Source organism: Megalopta genalis, unplaced genomic scaffold, assembly GCF_051020955.1.
Source record: "Megalopta genalis isolate 19385.01 unplaced genomic scaffold, iyMegGena1_principal scaffold0020, whole genome shotgun sequence".
Classification (NCBI taxonomy): domain Eukaryota; kingdom Metazoa; phylum Arthropoda; class Insecta; order Hymenoptera; family Halictidae; genus Megalopta; species Megalopta genalis.
This window is the reverse complement of record NW_027476090.1, coordinates 736,591-760,295: the sequence shown is the minus strand read 5'-3', so window position 1 is coordinate 760,295 and position 23,705 is coordinate 736,591. Positions and strand designations below refer to the sequence as shown.

Here is a 23,705-nt window from a genome sequence, read left to right as displayed (position 1 = left end):
TAATTTTATAATATAACATTTACGGATATCATAAAAATGGGAGTGAGAAACATCTATAACTGAAATCGGCAATTACTTAGTTGCCAACCTAATAGAACAGCTTTCGATTAGCAACGGTAATTATTACATACAGACGTCACGATAAAATTAATATCGTTATTAAAAGTTTCAGCATTACGATATAACAAATTTACCAAACATCAGATGGAACATAACTTCGCGAAACACTTGGCTGACTTCAGACTCATTATGCACTCACTATTTGCTCAGAATTTAAAATCAATTTGTACGCTTATCTATTATGGCTTTTTATTTCTATTAGGTTTCGAAAACTGTAACATCGTTGGCAAAGTAATTAATTTCGTTTCGATCGAATCAAATACTTTGATTTTATGAAATTTTGAAGTTACTGGCGAGGCAATCAAAGTGTTGAATAATAATCCATCATAAGGTAAAGTGAGAGATAAAACGCTAATAATCCATTGAAATGCAGTAGCGAGTATTCTGAGAAGCTTTAATCAAATTGTAAAACATAGTAATCTCAGCAATCTCAACGTTCTCATCGGTCCGTGCGTGTAAATTTTGAGTTAAATATCAAATTGATAGATCAGAGCATGCAAACGTGCATCGAGATTAGAAAACATTATTTTAAATGTTGCAAGTATATTATAAATATTGCAAGTACATTTTAAATATTATAAGTTCATTTTAAATATTGCACTGTTCCCTCAATTTAGGGAGCTTGGACTTTCTTTTCTTACGTCCAGGTGAAAAACAGCGAGGAAAGTATCAAAATCAAGGAGAATAAAAAATAATAATAATATATAAAATAAAATATGCGAGAGATCGCATACACGATTTGCAAATTGCAAAAGCGACAACATCGCGAAATAAAAATACATAATTTAAAAGAAGTTAAATTTTCGCCGATGCTCTTCTATGGACAAATTGTCCATTTTAATGCGTAATCTAAGCGCGAATTAGGGAGGAATTACAATATTAAATGGCGCCTTTGAAGTGCTCGGACCGTCGTGAGCACGCGTCTCACGTTCTCGTCAAAACTCGCTGACATTTCTTATATATATCTTAGTAATGTTACTATATTTTTTGATTTGATTTCTGGTGCCATTTCAAGAGAAAACTTCAGGGAAACATGCATGTCCCACGCAGGGAACATCCGAGTGATATGCTAGAATTACGATGTCCCACGAGAGGGGACAGCGGAGTGCAAAGGGTTAAAAAGACAAGTGAAATAAATTGAGAAGTCGCTATAAATTAACTTAACTCGAAATTATCTTAACAATTTTTTTTGGTAAACAATAATGCTCCTCGTTCGTCGCAATGTGGATAATATTGTGATTTGCACCACTATGATTCTGATCCACTAAGTTGTCGCTCTGAGTTTCTCAATTTGCGCGAATGAATTTTTTAAAAATATCCAAAAAGTTCGTTCTATTTCGCGATTAACGCTTTATTTGCTGGAAACCTGTTAATAGGCTGCCTGAACCATGTTTATCAGAGAAGTTCGATAATTTCCTTTTAAATAATTCCGAAAAAAACCTGTTCCCTTCCACCCAACTAATTCGAAGGATTATCGGCCAGATTATTGTAACTTTCGAACAATATTTTAACAAAATTCTGAACCGTTGATTCTCGATTTTACAACAACCATTACGAAATCTCCGGTAGATGGGCTGTTAAATCGACGACTGAGTTACCCTTTCAAAGTTGCATTTGCAGTGTAAATTGCAGGGACGATGCACCGATCAAGCAGCAGAGACAGCAAAATGTTTCGTCCGAAATGCTTCGATGAAAGCTGCAATGAAAACCTGTTTTTACAGGAAAATAACCCATTCACTGGATCATAGACCAGGTGAACGAAGGACCTAGAGCTGCCAGAGGAACTACCTTGACCCGCGGCAGCTCGTGACCTCGAATACGGTCGCGTAATCCACGGTGGGGATCGGAAAATCTTCTGCCGATTGTTGAAGACACGCGCGTTCCCCTCGCGCGCGAATGCGTTGGTCGCTCTTGTTAGGCTTGTCCACGGTTGTGTGCAAGCCGAAGGAGGACTGGGATGGTTGCAGGTCGGGTCAAGAACCTTGGGCAACCTTACGGCTCCCTGTTCGGCATTTCTCAGTCGGTCCTCATTCATCGCGCGTTCAGGATTGATCCGCGACTGTCGATATCCACTTCGTTCGCGTTACCGTTGCGGCTCCGGCTTTATGCACGCCGCGCCGCGCTGCACCGCGCTGCACCGCGCTGCGCCGCGTTGCACCGTGGAAAAGCACGCGTCGATGCCGATTCCAGCCGAGCCAATCGCGATCCTCGCTTCGGTAAGCCGCTAGGCAACACGTTACACATTGCAGGGTTATTTTTCTCTGCGATCTCTGAGACCGTGGCGAGGCGAGCCTGGATCGGGTTAATTAAGCCGATTCCCTTGCGGCGGCGTTTAAAAAACGCGCGCGTGTCGGGGAATTCGGAACAAGGGAATTTAGAGTAGCACGATTGTCTTTGCTCTGCTTGCTGAAACGCCGCCGCTTGACGGGCAGCCCGCCTTCGCAGAAATTACCGGTCGCCTAGGCAAATTCTTATGTCCTGTCTCGGCTCGCTAACGAGTGTTCACCTCTGTAATTGGGGGCGTAGATACAATAAGGGCGTGAGATCACCTCGAACCCCTTTTTGTACGCGTCGACTCGATGCGCGCGTTCTGCGCTCGAGAGGATATTCTTGTGTAACGGGTTCGAAACACGCTGATCTTTTTGTTTTGCGTGAATCGGAAGTAGAATGGGTCGGTGTTGTGATTCATGTTTGGCAACCCTAATCCACTTATGGATAACGGTAATTGCGATAAAACAGCAATTAAAGGAGTCGTGCCGGTTACTGTGGGGTGACCAACTGCTGTGCCCTCGTTTTGTTTCCATGCATAATTAATCGGTCTGTTTATCGAGTTAGTCGTCTTATATTTTTGCGTTCTTTTATTTTATTTATTATTGATGTTGATTGTGTCCTAAAACAAATCGAAGGTGTATCGAAAAAATAAATAGATATTATTCGATTTGAAAAGAAATAAAATAAAGGTGTGCAAACATTCAGCATGTCTTATTCGATCAAAATAAAACTAATTATTCCCGAAAACGAATTAAAGGTATGTTGAAAAAATAAATGAATCAGTTTAAAAATAAATAAAATAGAAGTATCCAAAAATTCAGCATGTCTTATTCGATAAATATAAAGCTAATTATGCCAGGAAACGAATCAAAGGTGTATTGAAAAAAATAAATGAATATTATTCGATTTAAAAAGAAATAAAAGTATCAAAAAATTCGGTATATCTTATTCGATAAATATAAAGCCAATTATGCCCAAAAATAAATCAAAGTCATTATTTAACTGGTTATTTTAATTAATCCGAATTAACCTTCGGACAGCGAATCATTTTCACAAATGTACTTATTGACCATGTTTTTTGTTCACGAGAATACTTCAAAGAATTTTTAAAAAAATATTTTTGGAGATATTTCTCGCAGACTTATTAACATTTCTGTTTCTAATGCAACAACAACCTGTTTCATTTGATTGTCGAGAATTGAGTGATTCAGTGAGCGATTCGAATACTCTGGGTTAAAATTGACTCGGTCACCGCTTGGCGAGAGTTAAGAGAACACTAGCGTTGGGATAATGGAACAGTTGCTTAGTTACAGTGCTAGACTCGATCCTTTCGATTTGTGCAATAAATTCTGTTGTATATTAATCGATTTACACAGATCTGTTCAACACAGTATTCAAATATCGATTAGGAGAACTGTATATGGCTTCATTATCGTATCTCCTCTACGCGATTATTTTAAGGTCATTATATCATTCGATCAAGTGAAAATTGCTTTAATTACATGCAACTATTTCACGTGGAAATATTGTTACGATATAATTAAATTGGATGCAGTTTATCCTGATGTACGATCATTATTGCGGTTCGCTTTGTTCGCTGAAACTGGCTTCATGTTTTATATTGTGTGAACATTTGCCCTTTGTAAACTCTAATCGTCCACAAAGGAACAAATTCCTCCCGTTAACGAAACATTTTCCCGCGAAAAGTGACCTATTCCGAGCAAGAGTTGCATGCCCGTCGTGCATTAATTACGTTAATTAGAGGCGAGATTCTGCGGGAGCCTTGGAAGTCATAATTTATTAACACAAATGGATTAGCGACGACGGTAGAGTGTACAATGCCGAACCAGTGCGATAATCAACGGAGGCCGGGACAATTTGTAAAAATCATGAATAATAATGAAAAATTGTACAAAGTGTTTCACATTTATCTTGTAATTCTGCGAACACAGCGTACACATGTTTAATATATAATTAATAAAATATGCATATAAAAAATATAAAAAAGTATAATATACAATTAATAAAATATGCGAAAGTAGAGACAGATGTTTAATTTTGCTAAGATTTCAATTTAAATTATCATGAAGAAAAGCTTAGAAAATATTGAGAGTCTTGGCGAAATAAAAACAACAAAAGCATTCAGCAAAAATTGTTATAAATGTTTACGAATTAGACTACTGTTTTATCTAATAAAGTTACATGTTACAAAGTTACAGACGATTTCAATGACAAATATTATTGCAGTTTTCATTACACATTGTCCATATTAAAAGTGTATTAACAATTGGTAAGTAAAATTGCGAAAAGAATTTTACTTAATAACGAATTGTTTAAAATACTGCTTTTGTGAAACGCACAACTTACAGACAATATTTGTTTCTACGTCCTACGATTTCCGTGATAAAAGAATTTTCAGCTGCCAGCTTCGAGGGCTGTTATCACCCCTTTAATGTTATCGCCTAATATTTTTCTGAAAACTATCTCCCACGTAAGTTTCAACAAAATCGGCTTGTTTAACTTGAATATATTCCGTTGAGAGCCATATGACGTGTACTACTTTCAATAATGAGCATTTTAAATATTCTGTTTATACAATTCTCTCGTCAATTAAAATTATCAGCTTCACTGGGACATGCCGTCGCGATTTTTACAGAAAAGCTATAGTTATAACGAAAAAGTTACTTCAAATGACCTCAGGAACACACCCCCCCCCCCCCCATTTCTGTATTACGAGACATTTTCGGTGTAAAATATACACCCTATATATTTTAAATGCTTCTAATATTCGTCAAATCAATGAAATATTTCAATTAGTACCTATCTAATTTAATGCAGAAATAAATGAGCCGTTTATTTTGAAAGTGGCATAAGTCACTTTGTTCTGAAGTCTGAAGTTGCGTTTTAACACGTTTAAAAATATGGATGCTAACTTTCGAGAAGATTTACTTGTATTTGTTATCTCAGGATACTGATATTTTTCTCAGTATAAATAATTTCGTATAAACATTAAAAAATCACCACTTTTCATTACGGTAAAGTGACTTAAGCCACTTTCAAAATAAATAGTTTAGAAAAAAGTGATGTTTTGAAAGGACAATGATTTACTAAAATTGTTGAATAAATTACATATATAATAATAATTTATACCATGAACATATTTAATATAAAGGTTTGATTTAAGTATTTTTTATTTTAATATTCATAAAATACAAAAATGATTAGTACATTTTGAAACATAAGTATAAGTAATTTATATGAAAATACATCGGTTCAATTTAATTTTCGTCATCAATAGGAGTGATTAAGTCCTCGAAAATCGTGTTTTGTTTCAAATTTTTGAAATAAAAATATAAAATAACTTCCTCTTTTTGGTGACAAATCCAAAGTTAGAAATTCACCTTTTTCATCTAAAGTTAGTTTATAAAACATTTTATAGCCATCTGCTGGCGGGTCTGGAGAGGTAGCCGCCACATCACTCTAATATAATTTACAAAACTGCACTATTCTTTCGCACTTATGAAAATAAGTTCAGTGATCACAACTTTGTTAAAAATACTGAAAATAATTCAAAACAATACTTCACACGCACTTATCACACGTTTCCATTTCTTTTACACTAAGCCCCGCAATTAATTTCCCGAGTACAGCGACTTACGCCACTTTCAAAATAAACATGTTTGTTATACCGTTAATTAGCAAAACTTCTCTCGAACAAATCTCAATTTGTCTCAACTTATTGATTGCAAATTTTTAAAAAATGAAAAGATACCGTTTAACTGTAATTAGTGTTACCATTAACTAGATTTTTTGAAAAAGTGACTTAGGCCACTTTCAAAATAAACGGCTCAAATGACTATTTCCAACGAAGCGTATGTGACACAGTTAAGAGAAATATTTACAGTATTTGCAAATATTTGTTATTACTTAATTGAAATATTTGTATCCAGATCTGCTCAGGATCTTTGCGTGATCGTATGAGATTTTTCTTGATCCACTAGGTGGCCGAAATTAATTCGAGGAGCGCCGTAACGACAGCCGTGGATCGAACATCTGCCGATGTCTCGTTCCCTTGAACGCGATCGCAACATTAACGCTCAGATACCACAACAATGGACGTATTTACACAAATGCAAGAGGAAGCACACCCTCCCATTGAGATATTATGCTCGACGCGCGGCCACGCCAGAATCGGCCACCGTTCCGCTGATAAATTGCATTTCGCCGATGACTTCCGTGTCGATGCGTCCACTCTAGGCCCCCCCGTCCGGATTATTATTGTTACGGCTGTTATGGCTTTTAACCATTCAACGAAGGGCGTACACGCAATCTCTCGACGCTGTTTTATTTCCCCGTGTCGTTGTTAAACCCGTGAATCGAGGCCGAAATTCCCAAACGGCAATTATTTTGCACTAATCACTGTTGTCGGAAAATCAATCTTTTGTTTATTAATTAATTATTTATTAAACATTATTCTCGTTGCGTGCATAATATATTTTTAACAGTTTTAGATAGCTGACTTTTTGGTACATGGCTTTGCAAAATTGTGAAATTCCGCTTGAAAGTTGAATTGAAATAAGATTATGGCTTTAACTAGGTTGTTAAACAAAATTATATATATTATATATTAATAAAATTATTTATACTTATAATAGTAATTATTTAAATCATTTCTAGAGTTATGCAATTCCCCAATTTTGCATAACCGTACACCGAAAATAAATATAAATATATATAAAAATGGATAAATTTTGTTCAATTTGTACAGTACCTTTTATTGTTAGGTGACCCATTGAGATCATTTAAAAATTAGTTGCGATAAATACTATTGTACAGAACTGCTATGCAGAAGATTATTGTTTCTGTGATATTTATTAACAGATAACGCGCAATTCAAATATCGTATCATCAAACTAAAAGTTTGACGGCAAAGAATTTCTCGAACTGCAAACAAAAAATTGCACTCACAATGATTGGCTTGTGAGCCAAACGTATGACGTCAGGAGAGAACTCGATTGGACGGTTTCAACAATGTTCCGATGGTTTTTGTTGCAGCTTTGGAAAGCGGACGGGTGGCAGTGCCAGGAGACCTAACGAATGTTTCGTTCTCGAGTCCTCTGAGATGATTGTTGTAAGTATAATTACCGTTACATTTTTTACACGTTGCCGATACTACAGCGCAGACATAAACATTAGTCAGCAGCAAACAAATTATTATCGAATTGTTGCTAGTGTTTAGAAATTCACACGTCTTATGGAGATATGACGAAATAGAAGAAGCCAGAAATTGGTTATTAAATAGTCAATTTTTTTGGAGAGTTTTTGTAACACTAGGCGTAAAACTGAGTCGCATCTAATCTGTTTTTTGCTACTTTGCACAATTGATACAACTTTCGAATAAAAAATATGCCAACGTTGCTTCACGAATTCGATGCATCGTGGAAACGATTAACTGTACGCTAAGATTAAGATGTTTGGACATAATCTTATAAATGAACTGCATATTCAGCACTGTATGCTTTTCGAACTCAAAGTTTACGTTGTCTCTGATGAAGGAACTGCAGCAGCTTACTCACTTGACACGGTCTCATTTAATTATCATCTGTTCGGGTCACTACCTCACCGTTTATAACTAAGGTGTCCCATTTTAATCTATAATATACATATGATGTACATATATATATATATATATTAAATATATGCATTTATAGTTTGAAAAATATCTACTATAAATGAATAAATAATAACAATATAATAATATATATATTATTATATTGTTATTATTGATTCAATTTTACAATAATATATATTATATTGTTATATTGTCATTATTTATTCATTTATAGTAGATATTTTTCAAACTATAAATGCATAATGTATATACTATATATATTATTATACTATATAATATATAATATATATATTATTATTATAATATATATTTTTATATTGTTATTATTTATTCATTTATAGTAGATATTTACAGTAGATATTTATAGTATATATTTATATAGTATATATATATATATATATATAGTACTATACTATATACTATACTATATATAGTATATATTTATAGTAGATATATATATATATATTAGAAAATTGAAAGGTTATGTCATTAATATATGTTATTAATATATATTATAATGTTATATATTATATATTAGGTCTACCGGAAAGTTCTGTCCGTTTTTGAATTGAAATATAACACAATTATCATACATTTAATAATATTTATTATAGAATATACTTTCCATCGTTACTTACGATTTCCTGCCAGCGTGATGGCAACTTGTAAATACCATTTTAAAAAAATTATTTATTTTTAGAGGCGAAGAACTCAACAGCTTCAGTTTTGAATTTTTTTTTTCCTGTAAAAAGTTTTGCAAAGAGAGAAACAAGTGATAATCGGAGGGTGCTAGGTCCGGGGAGTATGGTGGATGCGACAGAATTTGCCAGCCTAGCTCTGCGATTTTCCGACGAGTCGCCAAAGCAGCTTGTGGTCTGGCATTGCCATCGATAGCCATGTTTTCACGATCGCGTCTCGCTTAATAATGACACGAGACATCTTTGTTTCAGTTTATTTAGGAGAGTACATGCGTGTAAATGCAATGATAAAGAGAGATAGTCATATATGTCTCGAATCAACATGTGCATATGGATTGAAACTTGAAGTGACACTATCGGACAGAACTTTCCGGTAGACCTAATATATGTATATTAATAACATATATTAATGACATAACCTTTCAATTTTCATTTAACTTAAAAATCGGAAAGAACTGATTTTTTTATTTAACAGAAAATTTCGCACTTTTTATTTTTACAATGTCCCACAATTTGCGATCTTCTGACACGTTTTTTCACCTAAATAATAAATATTTGCACCGCAAAGAGGATAGGAAGACGTGAAATGAAGGAACTGTTCGCAGAAATGTACAGCCGTCTTCGACGCAAAATAAAAATTTCAACGACGACGTCTCGTACCAGAACTAAAATAGAAATGCACCGCGCATTTCTCTGGATTATTTATCGTAATCGTGAATAAACATTTGCGAACTGTGGAATACCGGGCCACCGAACCCCATAAATATTTCTACGAACAACGAACGACAGAAATTTCTGTTTTTCCGGACGGTTCGTCCCATATTCATCGATGCAGGCATTGCAGGCAGGCAGGCAACCCCCGGTGAATCGCGTTGCAGCCACGTTCGCTAACTATTCCGGATACAGTAGCGATATCGCATAATGAAAGACAATGCTGTCCAGACTGGAGACACAGCCTGCTAGACAGTTAATCAATAGTTCCTCTCCTGAGTGTTATGCTCGCGTCGAGTTTTCGAGACTGTGCACCGCTGCACTTCCCGATTCGTCCTATCTACTTTTGCGATTGCCGGTTGTTAATTATTCGAAGCGAATTTGACCTAATTAATTCGATCGAATCGGTCGTAATTTCCTAAAACAAATTGCCAGCGTTTACTTTCTCGAGAGAGGCCAATAACATTCGAGGTTAAATACGTGTTGTACGAATTATTGAAGGGGAAAATGCATTTTAACTTAACGCGTGTTGCTTGCAATAAGTGCGGAACATTTTTATTTTGCACAGAGATTCGCGATCTATTAACACTCGAACGGCGCATCTTTTTCACAGTGATGTAACCGAATGATGTGATCCCGGTCATTGATAACTTTATTTAGCAATTTCTTTGCAACTAGTCCTTCGAAATGCACTAAAACTAGTACAGAAAAAATTCTGTAATCAGTTCTCGGTGCTAAAATGAAGCCCGTCGTTCGAGTGTTAATTTCAAAGCTGATTTTTACGTTATAAAATGTAATTATTGAATTTGATATTTTCCATATATATATATATATATATAGAATAATAATAAATTTCCATATATATATATGGAAAATATCTCAATAAAAGTCGAAATAATACACAGACATTATTAAATGGTTTTAATCTCTCAGCTGATTCAAATATTAAAAAGCTTTCTCATCTCTCAGCTGTTTCAAATATCAAATTATTTTATTATATATAGTAATTATTTAATAATGTCATTTAATAATGTCTGTGTATTATTTTCGACTTTTATTGAGATTTCGTTGAAGGCAGAACGAAACTTTTAATAAGTGACTGTTGTTTGCAACAAATGTGCAGACAATTCTTGTTTTACATACATAAAGATGTATAGTTATTATTATTATAATAACACGTTTAGCAATCACGACAATAAACGTGCAGTTGTATATATACCTTACTGGAAGCTTTCGGTATAAGCTGAAATAAAAAAAAAAAGAAATAGTTTTTATACGAGCGCTCGCGTAACGACGAAGTCTAACAAAACTGGAATGGAAAAGTTTTGATGGCTTTTTGCATGCAGGTTGACAGAACATGTCAATGATATTTGAGAAACGTCATGCGTGTTTCCCGTTTATTTTACACTATTGTCACTCATCCGTAGATAACGGAAATATTTGTGCAGATTCAAAAATGATCTTTTTCTCTTAAAAAAACCTACGAGCTTGAAAATACAAGGACACTGTAAAAATAATTAATACAGTGGAGACATACGTGCAAGTTTTTATTTTTGTACATGAAATTCAGTAAAATACCACGAGCAAATTACTTTTCCCCAGAAAATCGTATCGATGCGAATAATATGAATTCAAATCCATATTTTTTTGAGTGCATAAAAATCCTCACTCTGGTGATTAATGTTATAAATCCGGACTTTTAATATTACATATAACAGGGGGCTCGCGTTCGAATAAAATACGTTTTACATCGCAACGCGTTTCATCATTTATAAACGACGAATGTAGAGGAATCGATTTAATCCCTAAAAATAGATTTATGTTCTCTTCTTTTTTTTTCTGTTTCATTCATTTCATTCCGTTCTATCGAACATATTTTTCATTTTACAGAACATAAACTGTAGTTCACGAAACTTTCCAAACAGACGTTCAATTTGTAGATTATAAACTCCGCGAGGTCACGGATAGCACGTCTCGATTGCCATACTAAAGTTAATAACAGAAGCGAAGAAATTTATCACTCGATGCATTTGCTCTCGGAATCGCAGTTGCTTTAATCGAGTTCAGCCACGCACGAAAATCACGGAAGCTAATTCCGATTATCCAACTGCGGCCATTTTGGGATTCGAAGTTCCCGGGAAGTTTCGCGACAACGATAAACTGTTTCGGAATCCCCCCCTGTTCCCGACGATATTTGTTCCGAGCCAGCAGAATACGGAATCCGTGATTCGTGCTGCCATCTGCATTCCACTTCCCTGTTTTACCGACTGCGCGTATCCGTAGATCCCGTGGATCGATAGTTTCGAAACTGTTTTGACTGGCTACCGATCAATAAGATATTATTTTTACTATATTTTTACTATATTTTTTACTATATTTTTACTATATTTTTTTACTATTGCATTGAAAATATATCTTAATTCTCGCTAATTCTTTTATTCAGAATAAGAGTAAGCAATTCTTTTATTAGAATGTCAATTCAAGTAACTGGTTTATTAAAATAACAAACTTAATTATAAAACAGTTAATCTGATTAATAATTGTAGCTCGTTACTTATTATTAATAAGCAATTCTTTTATTAGAATGACAATTCAAGTAACTGGTTTATTAAAATAACAAACTTAATTATAAAACAGTTAATCTGATTAATAATTGTAGCTCGTTACTTATTATTAATAAGCAATTCTTTTATTAGAATGACAATTCAAGTAACTCGTTTATTAAAATAACAAACTTAATTATAAAACAGTTAATCTGATTAATAATTGTAGCTCGTTACTTATTATTAATAAGCAATTCTTTTATTAGAATGACAATTCAAGTAACTGGTTTATTAAAATAACAAACTTAATTATAAAACAGTTAATCTGATTAATAATTGTAGCTCGTTACTTATTATTAATAAGCAATTCTTTTATTAGAATGACAATTCAAGTAACTCGTTTATTAAAATAACAAACTTAATTATAAAACAGTTAATCTGATTAATAATTGTAGCTCGTTACTTATATTAATAAGCAATACTTCTATGAGAATGACAATTCAAGTAACTCGTTTATTAAAATAACAAAATTAATTATGAAAAAGCTGATCTGATCAACGATTGTAGTTCGTTACTTTTTATAAATTATTGTAAATTTGTTATATTAACTGACGAGTACCAATCGTTTGACTAAATCATGACAATTAATAATGATTAGTATATTATTATTTTATTATAAGTTATAATCTTTGATCAGATTAATTTTTTTCCAATTCTGGTTTATAACAATAGAATGGAATTGTTGTAACTGCGGTAAATAATTTTTGCAACTCTTTTTTTATCTAAATATAGGTCATTTTTTAAACATTTTTTAACATAGAAAAACAAATCTTGCAAAACTTGAACAACTCCTAGTAAAATGTTGAGACCGCTAACAATTTCCAACATTTGTCGCGATTTTAGTAAAACCTGCAAGAATGCATTTGCAAATTTTGCATACGTATTATTTCTTAACATATTTCACACCCTAATATTGATTATAATAATATAATTATCTCGAAAGAAGAACAGAAAATGGTGAAAAAAAATTGTAACTGGTCTCGATATTTTAGCCAAGAACTGTACTAAAAACGATTCAAACAACTATAAAATAACAACGTTGTAAATTAATATTAAAAATAATTACAAAAGAAAGTCGGACAACAACAGATTCAACACAGATTTACGAATCGTGTAACTTTTCTTTAATCCGGAGAAGAAAGAAAATAGTATCGGTTCAAAGTCGATTTGTCCCGACGATAAATAACGCACTCCAAATTCTCCGGGAACTCGAAATATTTATGTTCGCCGCGATATAAATCGATTCCCGAAAAATGGAGAAACTTCGGCCATGAATCATCTCGGCGCAGTCTAAAACTCACGGAAACTCGTTATCGGCTGACAACCCGGCGACGATAAGACGATCCGAAGTCGATCAATGAAAACGTCCAAGTATGTAACTCGATTTCGACGACAATTCCTCGAACGGGAGAAACGACAGAAATTTTTCGAATGGAGATGACCAATCGGGCGTGCACCGGCGCTCGACGATTTTCATCGAAATCGAATATACTGCTACTCCGTCAAAAATTCCAATTTAATAACTCGACCACAAATGTATCGACCAGTTTTATAAAACGATTAGTGAAACAACACGAGAACAGAGGACGTATTCGACGAAATATAAGTGCGATAAGCATCGTAATAATGCCGATAATAATCGCAATAATTGCAATAATGCCGAGGCTGAATTTCTTTTTATTTAATTTATTTATATTATATTATATTATATTATATTATATTATATTATATTATATTATATTATATTATATTATATTATATTATATTATTTATATATTAATTTATTTATGATAATATTTGTAGTGTTACACGTAGTGTAATATACAATATTACATTTTTACACTATCTTTTTTAATCTAGGCCTCTTAAGTTACTATATAATTTCGCTGAACGATTTTGTTTCTTCTAAGTGTGACATAACTTTTGCTGTTTGTTTGTAGTTGTCCAAATTATTCGTTTGATAGTATTCTGCATTTTTACTTTTTTCTGATATTGTTGTACACTGAACATTATATTAGGATGTGTTTAGCCGTAAACTCAGTGTTACAGTTACAAATTGGTCGAATTTTTATTCAATCAATTTCAATCAATTTTATTCAACATTCTCGAAATAAAATATGCGAAACCAGTCGTTTTGATCGACACGGTAATTTCAAAACAAAAAATAAATAAAAAAATAAGTAACCATTTCGATGTCTACAGTAGATACCCTAATTTATTAGATGAACCGCCTGAAAAATAATAATAATAATAATGACGATTTGCAATATCTAACTAGGAAGTATCGAGTCATTGCGATCCACCAAAGCTACAACACATCGAAACGTATGACAGACACGTGTAGGAAACGCCGACATGTGTCGAAACAGTAAACCGCATAATAGAATAATGCAAAATGTTAGCTTCGAACGAATACGTCAACAGTTATGACGCCATTGTGATAATAATACACGGGCGGATCGTCGATAAATACATCATTCAAAGAAATAGCATTTCGCGTTCACGAAAAAATAGAGAAAAGAGAATTGTTGTACTATTGCGTTGGCAACTAAGTAATTGCCGATTTGTTCAATGAAGTAAAAAATTTCTTTTTACTTGGAATGAAGTTTAATCTGTAATGTATTTTCCATTTTGTTCGATGACCTTTTGCCATCTCTCTGACAACTTGAAAATTCCACGCTCGTAGAAAGTCTGATCCTTTTCGGCCAAAAACCGAGTTAAGTGAGATTTTACAGCGTCATCGTCATTCAAAGTTTTACCACGAAGGGAGTTGTCCAGGGATCGAAATAGGTGGTAATCCGATGGCGCGAGATCAGGGCTATATGGTGGGTGTAACATCAATTCCCAATCAATATCCATCAATTTTTGCCGAGTGGACAAAGACGTGTGCGGCCTAGCAATGTCCTGCTGGAAAATGACACCTTTACGATTGACCAATTCTGGTCGCTTTTCCTTGACCGCTGCATTCAATTTGTCCAGTTGCTAACATTCGCGGACAATAAAAAATAACATAATAATAATAATAATAATAATTTTATAATATAACATTTACGGATATCATAAAAATGGGAGTGAGAGACATCTATAACTGAAATCGGCAATTACTTAGTTGCCAACCCAATAGAATACAACGCTGCACTCCAACGAAACAATAAAATGCTACAAAACGAACGTACATTTCGTACATTACATAGATTAAACGCGGACCAAACTGCGTACCAAATTTCGAATTTTATGCTAGAAGTGGTATAAATGTGCCATAAAAGCGTGTTACAATCGAAGGCGATAGTTGTATAATAATTTTGTTGCAATGAACGTTTCTTAGAGTGCTGGTTTTTTTCTCGCGGACTTGCATGATGTAAGTAAAAGATTCATGGTTCTGTTTGAATTATTTATGTTTCATAACATTACAAATATGGTGTAAGGTGTTCTTTGACAAAAGAAATGTTTAACAGTATCGAACGTTTAATCGGAATCCACGCTTCGCAAATGTACGGTTGTGTGTATATGTTTGTGCGGTCTTTTTTATGCGATTTTCTGTGCGATTTTTCTGTCCTGTCTTTTTATGCGATTCTTTTTGTGTGATTTTTTTCTGCAATCCCTATCTACTAAACGAAAAGAGATTTATTTGACTGTATTTATGTACCGCATAAAAAAATCGCATAATAAAGGTCCGACTGTATTTCTAAAATTGATATATTCGTCTTTTGAAACCTTCATGATTTCCGTAATTTTAAAGACATTTTGCAAGATCTTGCGAAATCTTTTTCCACAAGAATCGCGGATTATAAAAATGTCGAAAATCGGAAGCGTGAAATCTGCCACGCATGAATGTTTTCAACGAGCTTCTCATGCTTTAAGCTGGAGATTGATAAAACCATGATTTGGTAAAATCAATTTCTCGAGATGCAGCCGTGAAAATGCAAATCCGCAGTTGCAGTAGCTCGTGACATTGTTGCGGTTCTCGCGAGACTTGGCACGTCGTTGAGGATCATGCGAAGGGTTTTTATGAATGAACAGGGGGAACAGTTTTGAATAAATAAAGGCACGGAGCCCGGCGACTGCAGCTATGCACTTTGGATTACGCAATACCGTTGTCAGTGTGCCGTGGACGTGTGCACACAGGCTGCGCCAACTTCCTGTTCTTGTCGACTTCAATCTTTTTCTATCATTATCTCGGTTTCACGGTGGACAACGTACCATTATGCGGTATCGTTCGTTTAATTGCTATCTGGACAGTAATTGTATTCAAAAGTTTTCGAATGGTTTTCTTGAATTTTTTTCGTTCAGTCGCTCCACGTGGATCCTCCATGGACGCTGCCCAATAGAAAGTTAGCACGTTTCTCAATTTTTATAGCATATTTTCAGAATATTTTTAGAAATATAACGTCTTTTTAGTACGCATTCTCGTATGAGTATCGTAAACTACGAATAAAATTGTTGAAGTGCAAACTAGTGTTACTAAATATTATCTGAAGTAACGCATTCTTCAATTTTTTAGCACATTTTCAGAATATGTTTTGAAATATTATACCTCTTTTGTCGTATGAATTTTATAAAATAGAATTAATAATTTCGAAAGTGTCAAGCTTGCGCTATTAAACTTTATTCAAGGCATTGCGTCCTCTAATTTTTATAAAATAATTCCAGGATATGTATGTTTAGAAATATAATATAATAGAAATAATAATAATAATAATAATAATAATATATATATATAAGTAATAATATAAATAATATAATAGAAATATAATGCCACATTCGAAGTGCAAACTGGTATTATCAAACTTCATTTAAATATAAGTACAGCGGGAAATGCGGGATTCCTGAGATTATTCGAAGTAACTTTTTCCTTTACAAAAAATTTCTTCGAGGCATCGTTAACGAGTTATTAACGAAAAACAGTGACCAATGAGAGGCAAGCTCGGCTGGCGCGAAGCGGCAGAGCGGCTGATCTCGCCTCTCATTGGTCAGCGTTTTTCATTAATAACTCGTAAACGAAGCCGCGGATTGCATTTTCGCTAAGGAAAAAGTTACTTCAAATGATCTCAGGAATTCCCCATTTCCCGGAAGTAACATAATTTTGAGACACCCTGTGTATACACTGCCGCTGAAATGTTTAGAGCACCTTTCACCGTTCCCAGCTTTACAACTTTATTAGGCTGTAAATGAAATCCTTGGATTTACGATGCTAATTTATCATTTCATACACGGTGAATTTCTTTCGCGTGGTAATTACAATCTAGGTAAGCAGTAAAGGGTAGCTGGTAATGATTAAAGATTGTGTAATCAACTCCGTGGGATCAAATATAGCACAGAAAGTTAGGAATTCGTTTACGATCCGACGTGATATCACTTTTCTAAGAAGTAACTAACTCGACAGACATGCAATATTTACTTGAAGTTACGCCACAATTTGTTTTCTACAACGTTATAACGTTTTCATAATCGGTGGAACATATTTGTTTTCTCAAGGAACGCTTGTGTTTGTTTTTAATCATAATCCGTCTCACAGTTTTATCCGTGTCGAGTATTATTGAATCATTAATGGAACAAAATTTTACGAAGTTTTATTTCGTTTCTTTTGTCAAAGCATTTGCAGCTCGAGTCAAAGGTTATTTACACGCGCTAAGATAGCTGTGCTCAGACCTCGAAAACGATACACGAATGTTAACAGAATTTCATGTTTGTTCTGTGAATTAACACTTCGACGAGTAGAACTAGTTGTAAGCTTCAATGAGACTAATTCATTGTGCACGAAGTATAATACATTGCCACGAGTTATGGTTCAAAAGTTGAATATCATTGTTACAGAAACAAAAATGTTACATCAATCATGAAACAATCTAAGAAGATTCTTTGTGATTATTATTCCTGCTAGACATGCTGAAAAATTATAGTAATCAGTACGTTTATCAACGTTTATGACAATAATTAGACTGCTGATTTTTATGCAAAATGGAAATTGTTTTCATTAATCACAAGAGATGTAGAAATTAGACATTTATTTCCTCTCTTTAATCGTTTTAACGAGTTCACAGAAATACGATAATATTTTCAAATTGTATAAATGCGTTTGCTATTTTCTATTTCGTTATAAATGCATAAAATTCACGGTCTAATAACAACATAGCGACGATCTAATTAGATTTTAGCATATCACAGTCGCGCATTTCTCTGACAACATTGCCGAGGGTATGTTTCAGCAGCCCTTGTTCCGTCACGATCAATAATAATTATCAAAAGAGTTTGCGGTAATCAATATTTAAATGATTTATTTAACACGTTCCGTGCCACGTGTACCATCGATGGTACACGCTTGCATGTTTACTTAGTGAACTGAACAAATTGTTTACAAGAAATTTAGAACCGAAGAATCAATTTCCACCGCAAGAATGGGCGTTGATAAGTTTTTGTTACGTTGTTATGTGTACGAGAATTAATAATTGCACGTAATACATCAAGTTTTAGTAAAATATCAAAGTGTGAAGATTCGAGTAAAAAAAGCTCGGCACGGAACGTGTTAACAGCATATTCACATGTTCGTCGTAAACAAAACTGTGCTACATCATGCGAAAGGATTTCGGATAAGACGAACGATGATTCGCGAATGTCATTGTTTCGCGAGATTATAATAGTTGAAATACTGCGAATTTGAGAAAGAAATCAGAGATACGTTTCGGCGCCACTGTATGTGTACTTAATGTCAGAAGCAACCAGGTCCACGGTGAAAAAGCCTGATGATCGATGCTCGCATTGTCGCTTCGGCATCGAGATAAATCTTTAATTCGTTGACATGTCTATCGAGTCTCGAGCAGAATCAGAGCCCCGTACAATGGGCCGCAGGGATGGAGAATATTATAGTGGATTTACGATTGTGTTCCGCGTAATTCGTCCGGCCGATATCTCTCCGATTCAACTTCCAATGACGGATTACGCGGAAATCCATTCGGTTTCTATACGTATATATGGGAGCAGACCAACGAGCAGCCTCGCGTGGTTCACAGGGACGATTACGCGAGGCGCCATCGACAAGTAAATTCTAATGACGGTCATTATATGAGCCGTTTATTTTGAAAGTAGCATAAGTCACTTTTTCAAAAAAATCGAGTTAATGGTAACACTAATTACAGTTGAACGGTGTCTTTTCATTTTAGAAAAATTTGCAATCAATAAGTTGAGAACTATTGAGATTTGTTCGAGAGAAGTTTTGCTAATTAACGGTATAACAAACATGTTTATTTTGAAAGTGGTGTGAGTCGCTGTACTCGGGAAATTAATTGCGGGGCTTAGTGTAAAAGAAACAGAAACGTGTGATAAGTATGTGTGTGAAGTATTGTTTTGAATTATTTTCAGTATTTTTAACAAAGTTGTGATCACTGGACTTATTTTTATAAGTGCGAAAGAGAATAGTGCAGTTTTGTAAATTATATTATAGTGATGTGGCGGCTGCCTCTCTCCAGACCCGCCAGCAGATGGCTATAAAATGTTTTATAAACTAACTTTAGATGAAAAAGATGAATTTCTAACTTTGGATTTGTCACCAAAAAGAGGAAGACCTAGGCGTTATTCACAAATAGAAATGGATCCGTTACACGCTGGATCTCGTCCTGTTTCTTCAGTAAAATACAAAGACATGATGGACTTGCTTAATTATATAACCCCAATATACCACAGTTATATTAAAAATTTGAAACAATACACGATTTCCGAGGACTTAATCACTCCTATTGATGATGAAAATTAAATTGAACTGATGTATATTTTCATATAAATTACTTATACTTATCTTTCGAAATGTACTAATTATTTTTGTATTTTATGAATATTAAAATAAAAAATACTTAAATCGAACCTTTATATTAAATATGTTCACGGTATAAATTATTGTTATATGTGTAATTTGTTCAACAATTTTAGTAAATCACTGTCCTTTCAGAACATCATTTCGGTAAAATACGTCGGACAAAATTAATACATGTCAGTCATTTTTCTAAACTATTTATTTTGAAAGTGGCTTCAGTCACTTTATCGTAATGAAAAGTGGTGATTTTTTAATGTTTATACGAAGTTATTTATACTGAGAAAAATATCAGTATCCTGAGATAACAAATACAAGCAAATCTTCTCAAAAGTTAGCATCCATATTTTTAAACGTGTTAAAATGCAAACACTTAAATATCTCGACTTAAAAACAAAGTGACTTATGCCACTTTCAAAATAAACGGCTCATATGTGTTATATTATAAAAAAAAATCACTAGAATAATTTTCTTCAAAAAAGCATTTGCATATTCCTCATTTAGAAGCTTACAGGTATGTTTTCGATAAGTAATGCATTAATAATGCCGAATGGACGCTGCAAGTTTTTAAACGGTAATCACTGGTGCGTCAAAAAGTTTCAGTTTACCCTCTGGACTTGCATCAAATATCCGCGTTCATCGTCGTGCTCGTCGCATTTCATGGAAATCGAGGAAAAATTGATACCGAAATGGATATTTAATACTTGAAAACGGCGATACATGCTTCTGTCGGTGCACTGCGTCATTCGAAAATGTTATTATTCGCTCCGTGACGTCCAGGTTTATTGCATCCCCTATCAATCGGATCGGTTTTCATCTTGGCCGCGGATTTTGTGACGGATAATCGGGCTAATTTAACGTGGATGCTTCGATTAACTATTCAGATGACATCCGCCGGTACAAAATCAAGGAATTGCGAGAGTGCGTGCGAATCGTCGTTGTCAGTAGACGACAATTTTCGAACCATTTATGGATTGCTAACGCAAAAGTTAACAGATGTTACATGCAACAGAATTTAAAGATGCTATTACATCGCCTCGAACTTATTGAAATTGATATGAAGAAAAAATTAATCTGTTTAGATTTTAAATTTTAATTTGTACAAATTCTAAATTTTATTTTCTACAAAGATGTGCAATCCGTTGATGGTGCTGTGGGAATAAACAACAGAGATTTACAATACCAATATGTAATATGTTATACGTTAAATTAATCCTTTAAAACCTCTGTTGTTTACTCAAACCCTCAACTTTATCAAATGTTTAAATGTTTAAATTAAATATAATTTTTGTGTCTACAATGCTAATATGTTATATGTTATTTGTTACGTTAAATTAATTCTTTAAGACGCAAAAATTGTATTTAATTTAAACGTTTAAACATTTGATAAAGTTGAGGGTTCGGACTGTAGAGTTTTTAGAAATTTCATTTAACGTAACATATAAGTTATTAATATAGTAAACGCAATGATCATATCAACAAATGGGAATTTACGTTTAGAGTATACTTCGAATTTCGATTTACACAGGTCAGGCACAATTTACAGGGTGTTCCAAAATCGTGGTAAATAATATGCAAATATATATTAAACTTTTGTCTAATACATTTTCTTGTCAGATCGCCGCAAGTACATTGAAAAATCGTGAAAACTCGGTACACTCTGTATATCTGAACGGATTAAAAATAACGCACTGTTCATAAATCCAACGTCGCAAGTAAATAATTATTATCCATGTCAGGACATGCTGTCATCGCTAATTCCCTTAGCGAGATTAATTGCAAATATAGTTCGAACGAATGAACGAACGAACGAACGAACGAACGAACGAACGAACAAAAAATAGCTCGCTCTTTACCGTAAATTTCAACATAACTTGTCAGAGAATCCAATAATATTTCCGGAAATAGAACATCGTGCTTGATAAAGGTAGCGATTTATCGATTCGCAATGCCAGAGACACGGTGTCTCCCTTTCGTCGTCGCGTCGCATCGCATCAGATTTCCGTCCGTAATTCCTGCGAACATATCCCATCGACGCGATCGTGACACGAAGCACGGTATCGAGGCATCGCGGAGTTCAGTCATCGGTAAAAGGATTTTCCTTCCCCGGAACGTCGGAAGTAGAAAAATATTGCAACGACGGCAGTCGATGGCCGGGATCTCGCTGCGGCATAATGACTAAAGCTGGGCGACGTCTCTCTGTGACCTGCGCCACGAATTGGACGCACGACCTCTGACCTTCCTTTCTCTCTCACCTTTCAATCCGCCACGGATCTTCCTCGTGCCTCTTTCCTTTTTCTCGCATCTTATTTGCCGGATCTGTCTCCGCTCGTTCGCCCCTGGCGCTGGATTCGTCTTAATCTCGCGCGGAATGCTTTCGACCACACGAACTGTAGACAGTGGTTTTCTTAAAACGCGATTTTTGCTGAGCAAAATTTATTATATATTTATTATATATTTATTATATATTATATATTATATATTATATATTTATTATATATTTTTTATATTTTGTGTTGTCCGTATCTATTTACGATTATTTATTGGCTTGTTTGCTCGTATAAATGAGAATGTGGAAGATTTCGGAAATGTTAGTGAATAGGTGAATAGTTTTATTATTATTATTATTATTATTATTATTATTATTATTACTACTATTATTTATCATAAATATTTTCTTCTGTAGAGAATTGCTTTTTAAGAAGCGTCTATTATGTTTACATATATTGTACTTCATAAAAAACAGTATTATTCTAAGCTTGCATGTATACAATATTTGCAGATATACGGGGTGTCCCAAAATTATTATACAAGCTGGAAATTAAGGGTTCCTGTGATCATTTGAAGTAACTTTTTCCTTAGCGCAAATGCGATCCGCGGCTTCGTTTACGTAGAATTATTGCTTGTCGTAGACCAGGGCTCGGAATTAACCCTCACGCAACATGAGAATCGTGAGGGCCACGCCTCCTGACTACCGCCGCTCGTCTCGCTTCCCGTGGCCGCCATGACGCTCAGCTTGGAAACAAAAATGAACAATTTCTGAAGAGAAGATGCGATTATTCGAGCCTCGCGACTCGTTTTTATAGTTACCAATTGTCAACAACTATAAAAACGAGGCGCAAAGCTCGATTAATCGCACCTCCTCTTCTCAAATTGTCCATTTTTCTTTCCAAGTTGAGCGTCAATTAGGGAGAATTCAGTTTCCACAGACTGCTTGTCGAGTTCGTTCGCACTGTCCTACTTCGTTTGCTACACCTCGGTGTTTTTTACTTTCTAGTTAACGACAATATTTATGTTGCCCGGTACAAATTGGCGAAATTACCGTAGCCACGGTGGTATTTCATTTAGAGTTCGGCAACTGTTCTATGGTAGCGGAAAATTCACGCACGGACAAATCCATGTAAATTACTTAACACAATGGGAGGATCCGCTTATAATTATTCCTCATTAATATCCTGACGTCGAAAGCGCTTCTGTTACGAGAAGCGGTTTATAACAGGCTGTTGATTTAATTTCGATGTTTCGCCCGGCGATGTGTCTGAAATGCAAATGGAAGGTGTCTCTCTTCTTTCCCAGACTATGCAAATTTCATACTACGCCGTAATTAGCCGACGCGACGTAATAAGAATTTGTTGTATTTTTTTTTCATTAGGTAAGCAGAGAAGGCTCTACTGACCCGGAGAAATTGTTCTCGATGAACGTCTGCAGAGAAAGTGCGTGACCGATATGTGGAAATTAATTTCCATGCAAAGTCGAGCACAGTAAATTCTTCATAATTTTCCTTCGGCTCGTAAACAAAAATTGGGAACAGGAACAATACGATATTATTATTAGTGATATACGATTATTCGAGCCTCCTCGTTTTTATA

General features: G+C 34.5%; 1 protein-coding gene across 13 annotated transcripts in view; it reads left to right on the top strand.

The window, feature by feature from the left end:
- LOC117218896 (rap guanine nucleotide exchange factor 2) overlaps window positions 1-23,705 on the top strand; it is a 470,857-nt gene that overhangs the window by 373,140 nt on the left and 74,012 nt on the right. For all 13 annotated transcript variants that reach the window (XM_033467621.2, XM_076527418.1, XM_076527419.1 and 10 more), the window contains one exon: window positions 7,447-7,522. In XM_033467621.2, coding sequence (XP_033323512.2) covers window positions 7,447-7,522 — 76 coding nt within the window. The remainder of the gene's footprint in view (window positions 1-7,446; window positions 7,523-23,705) is intronic.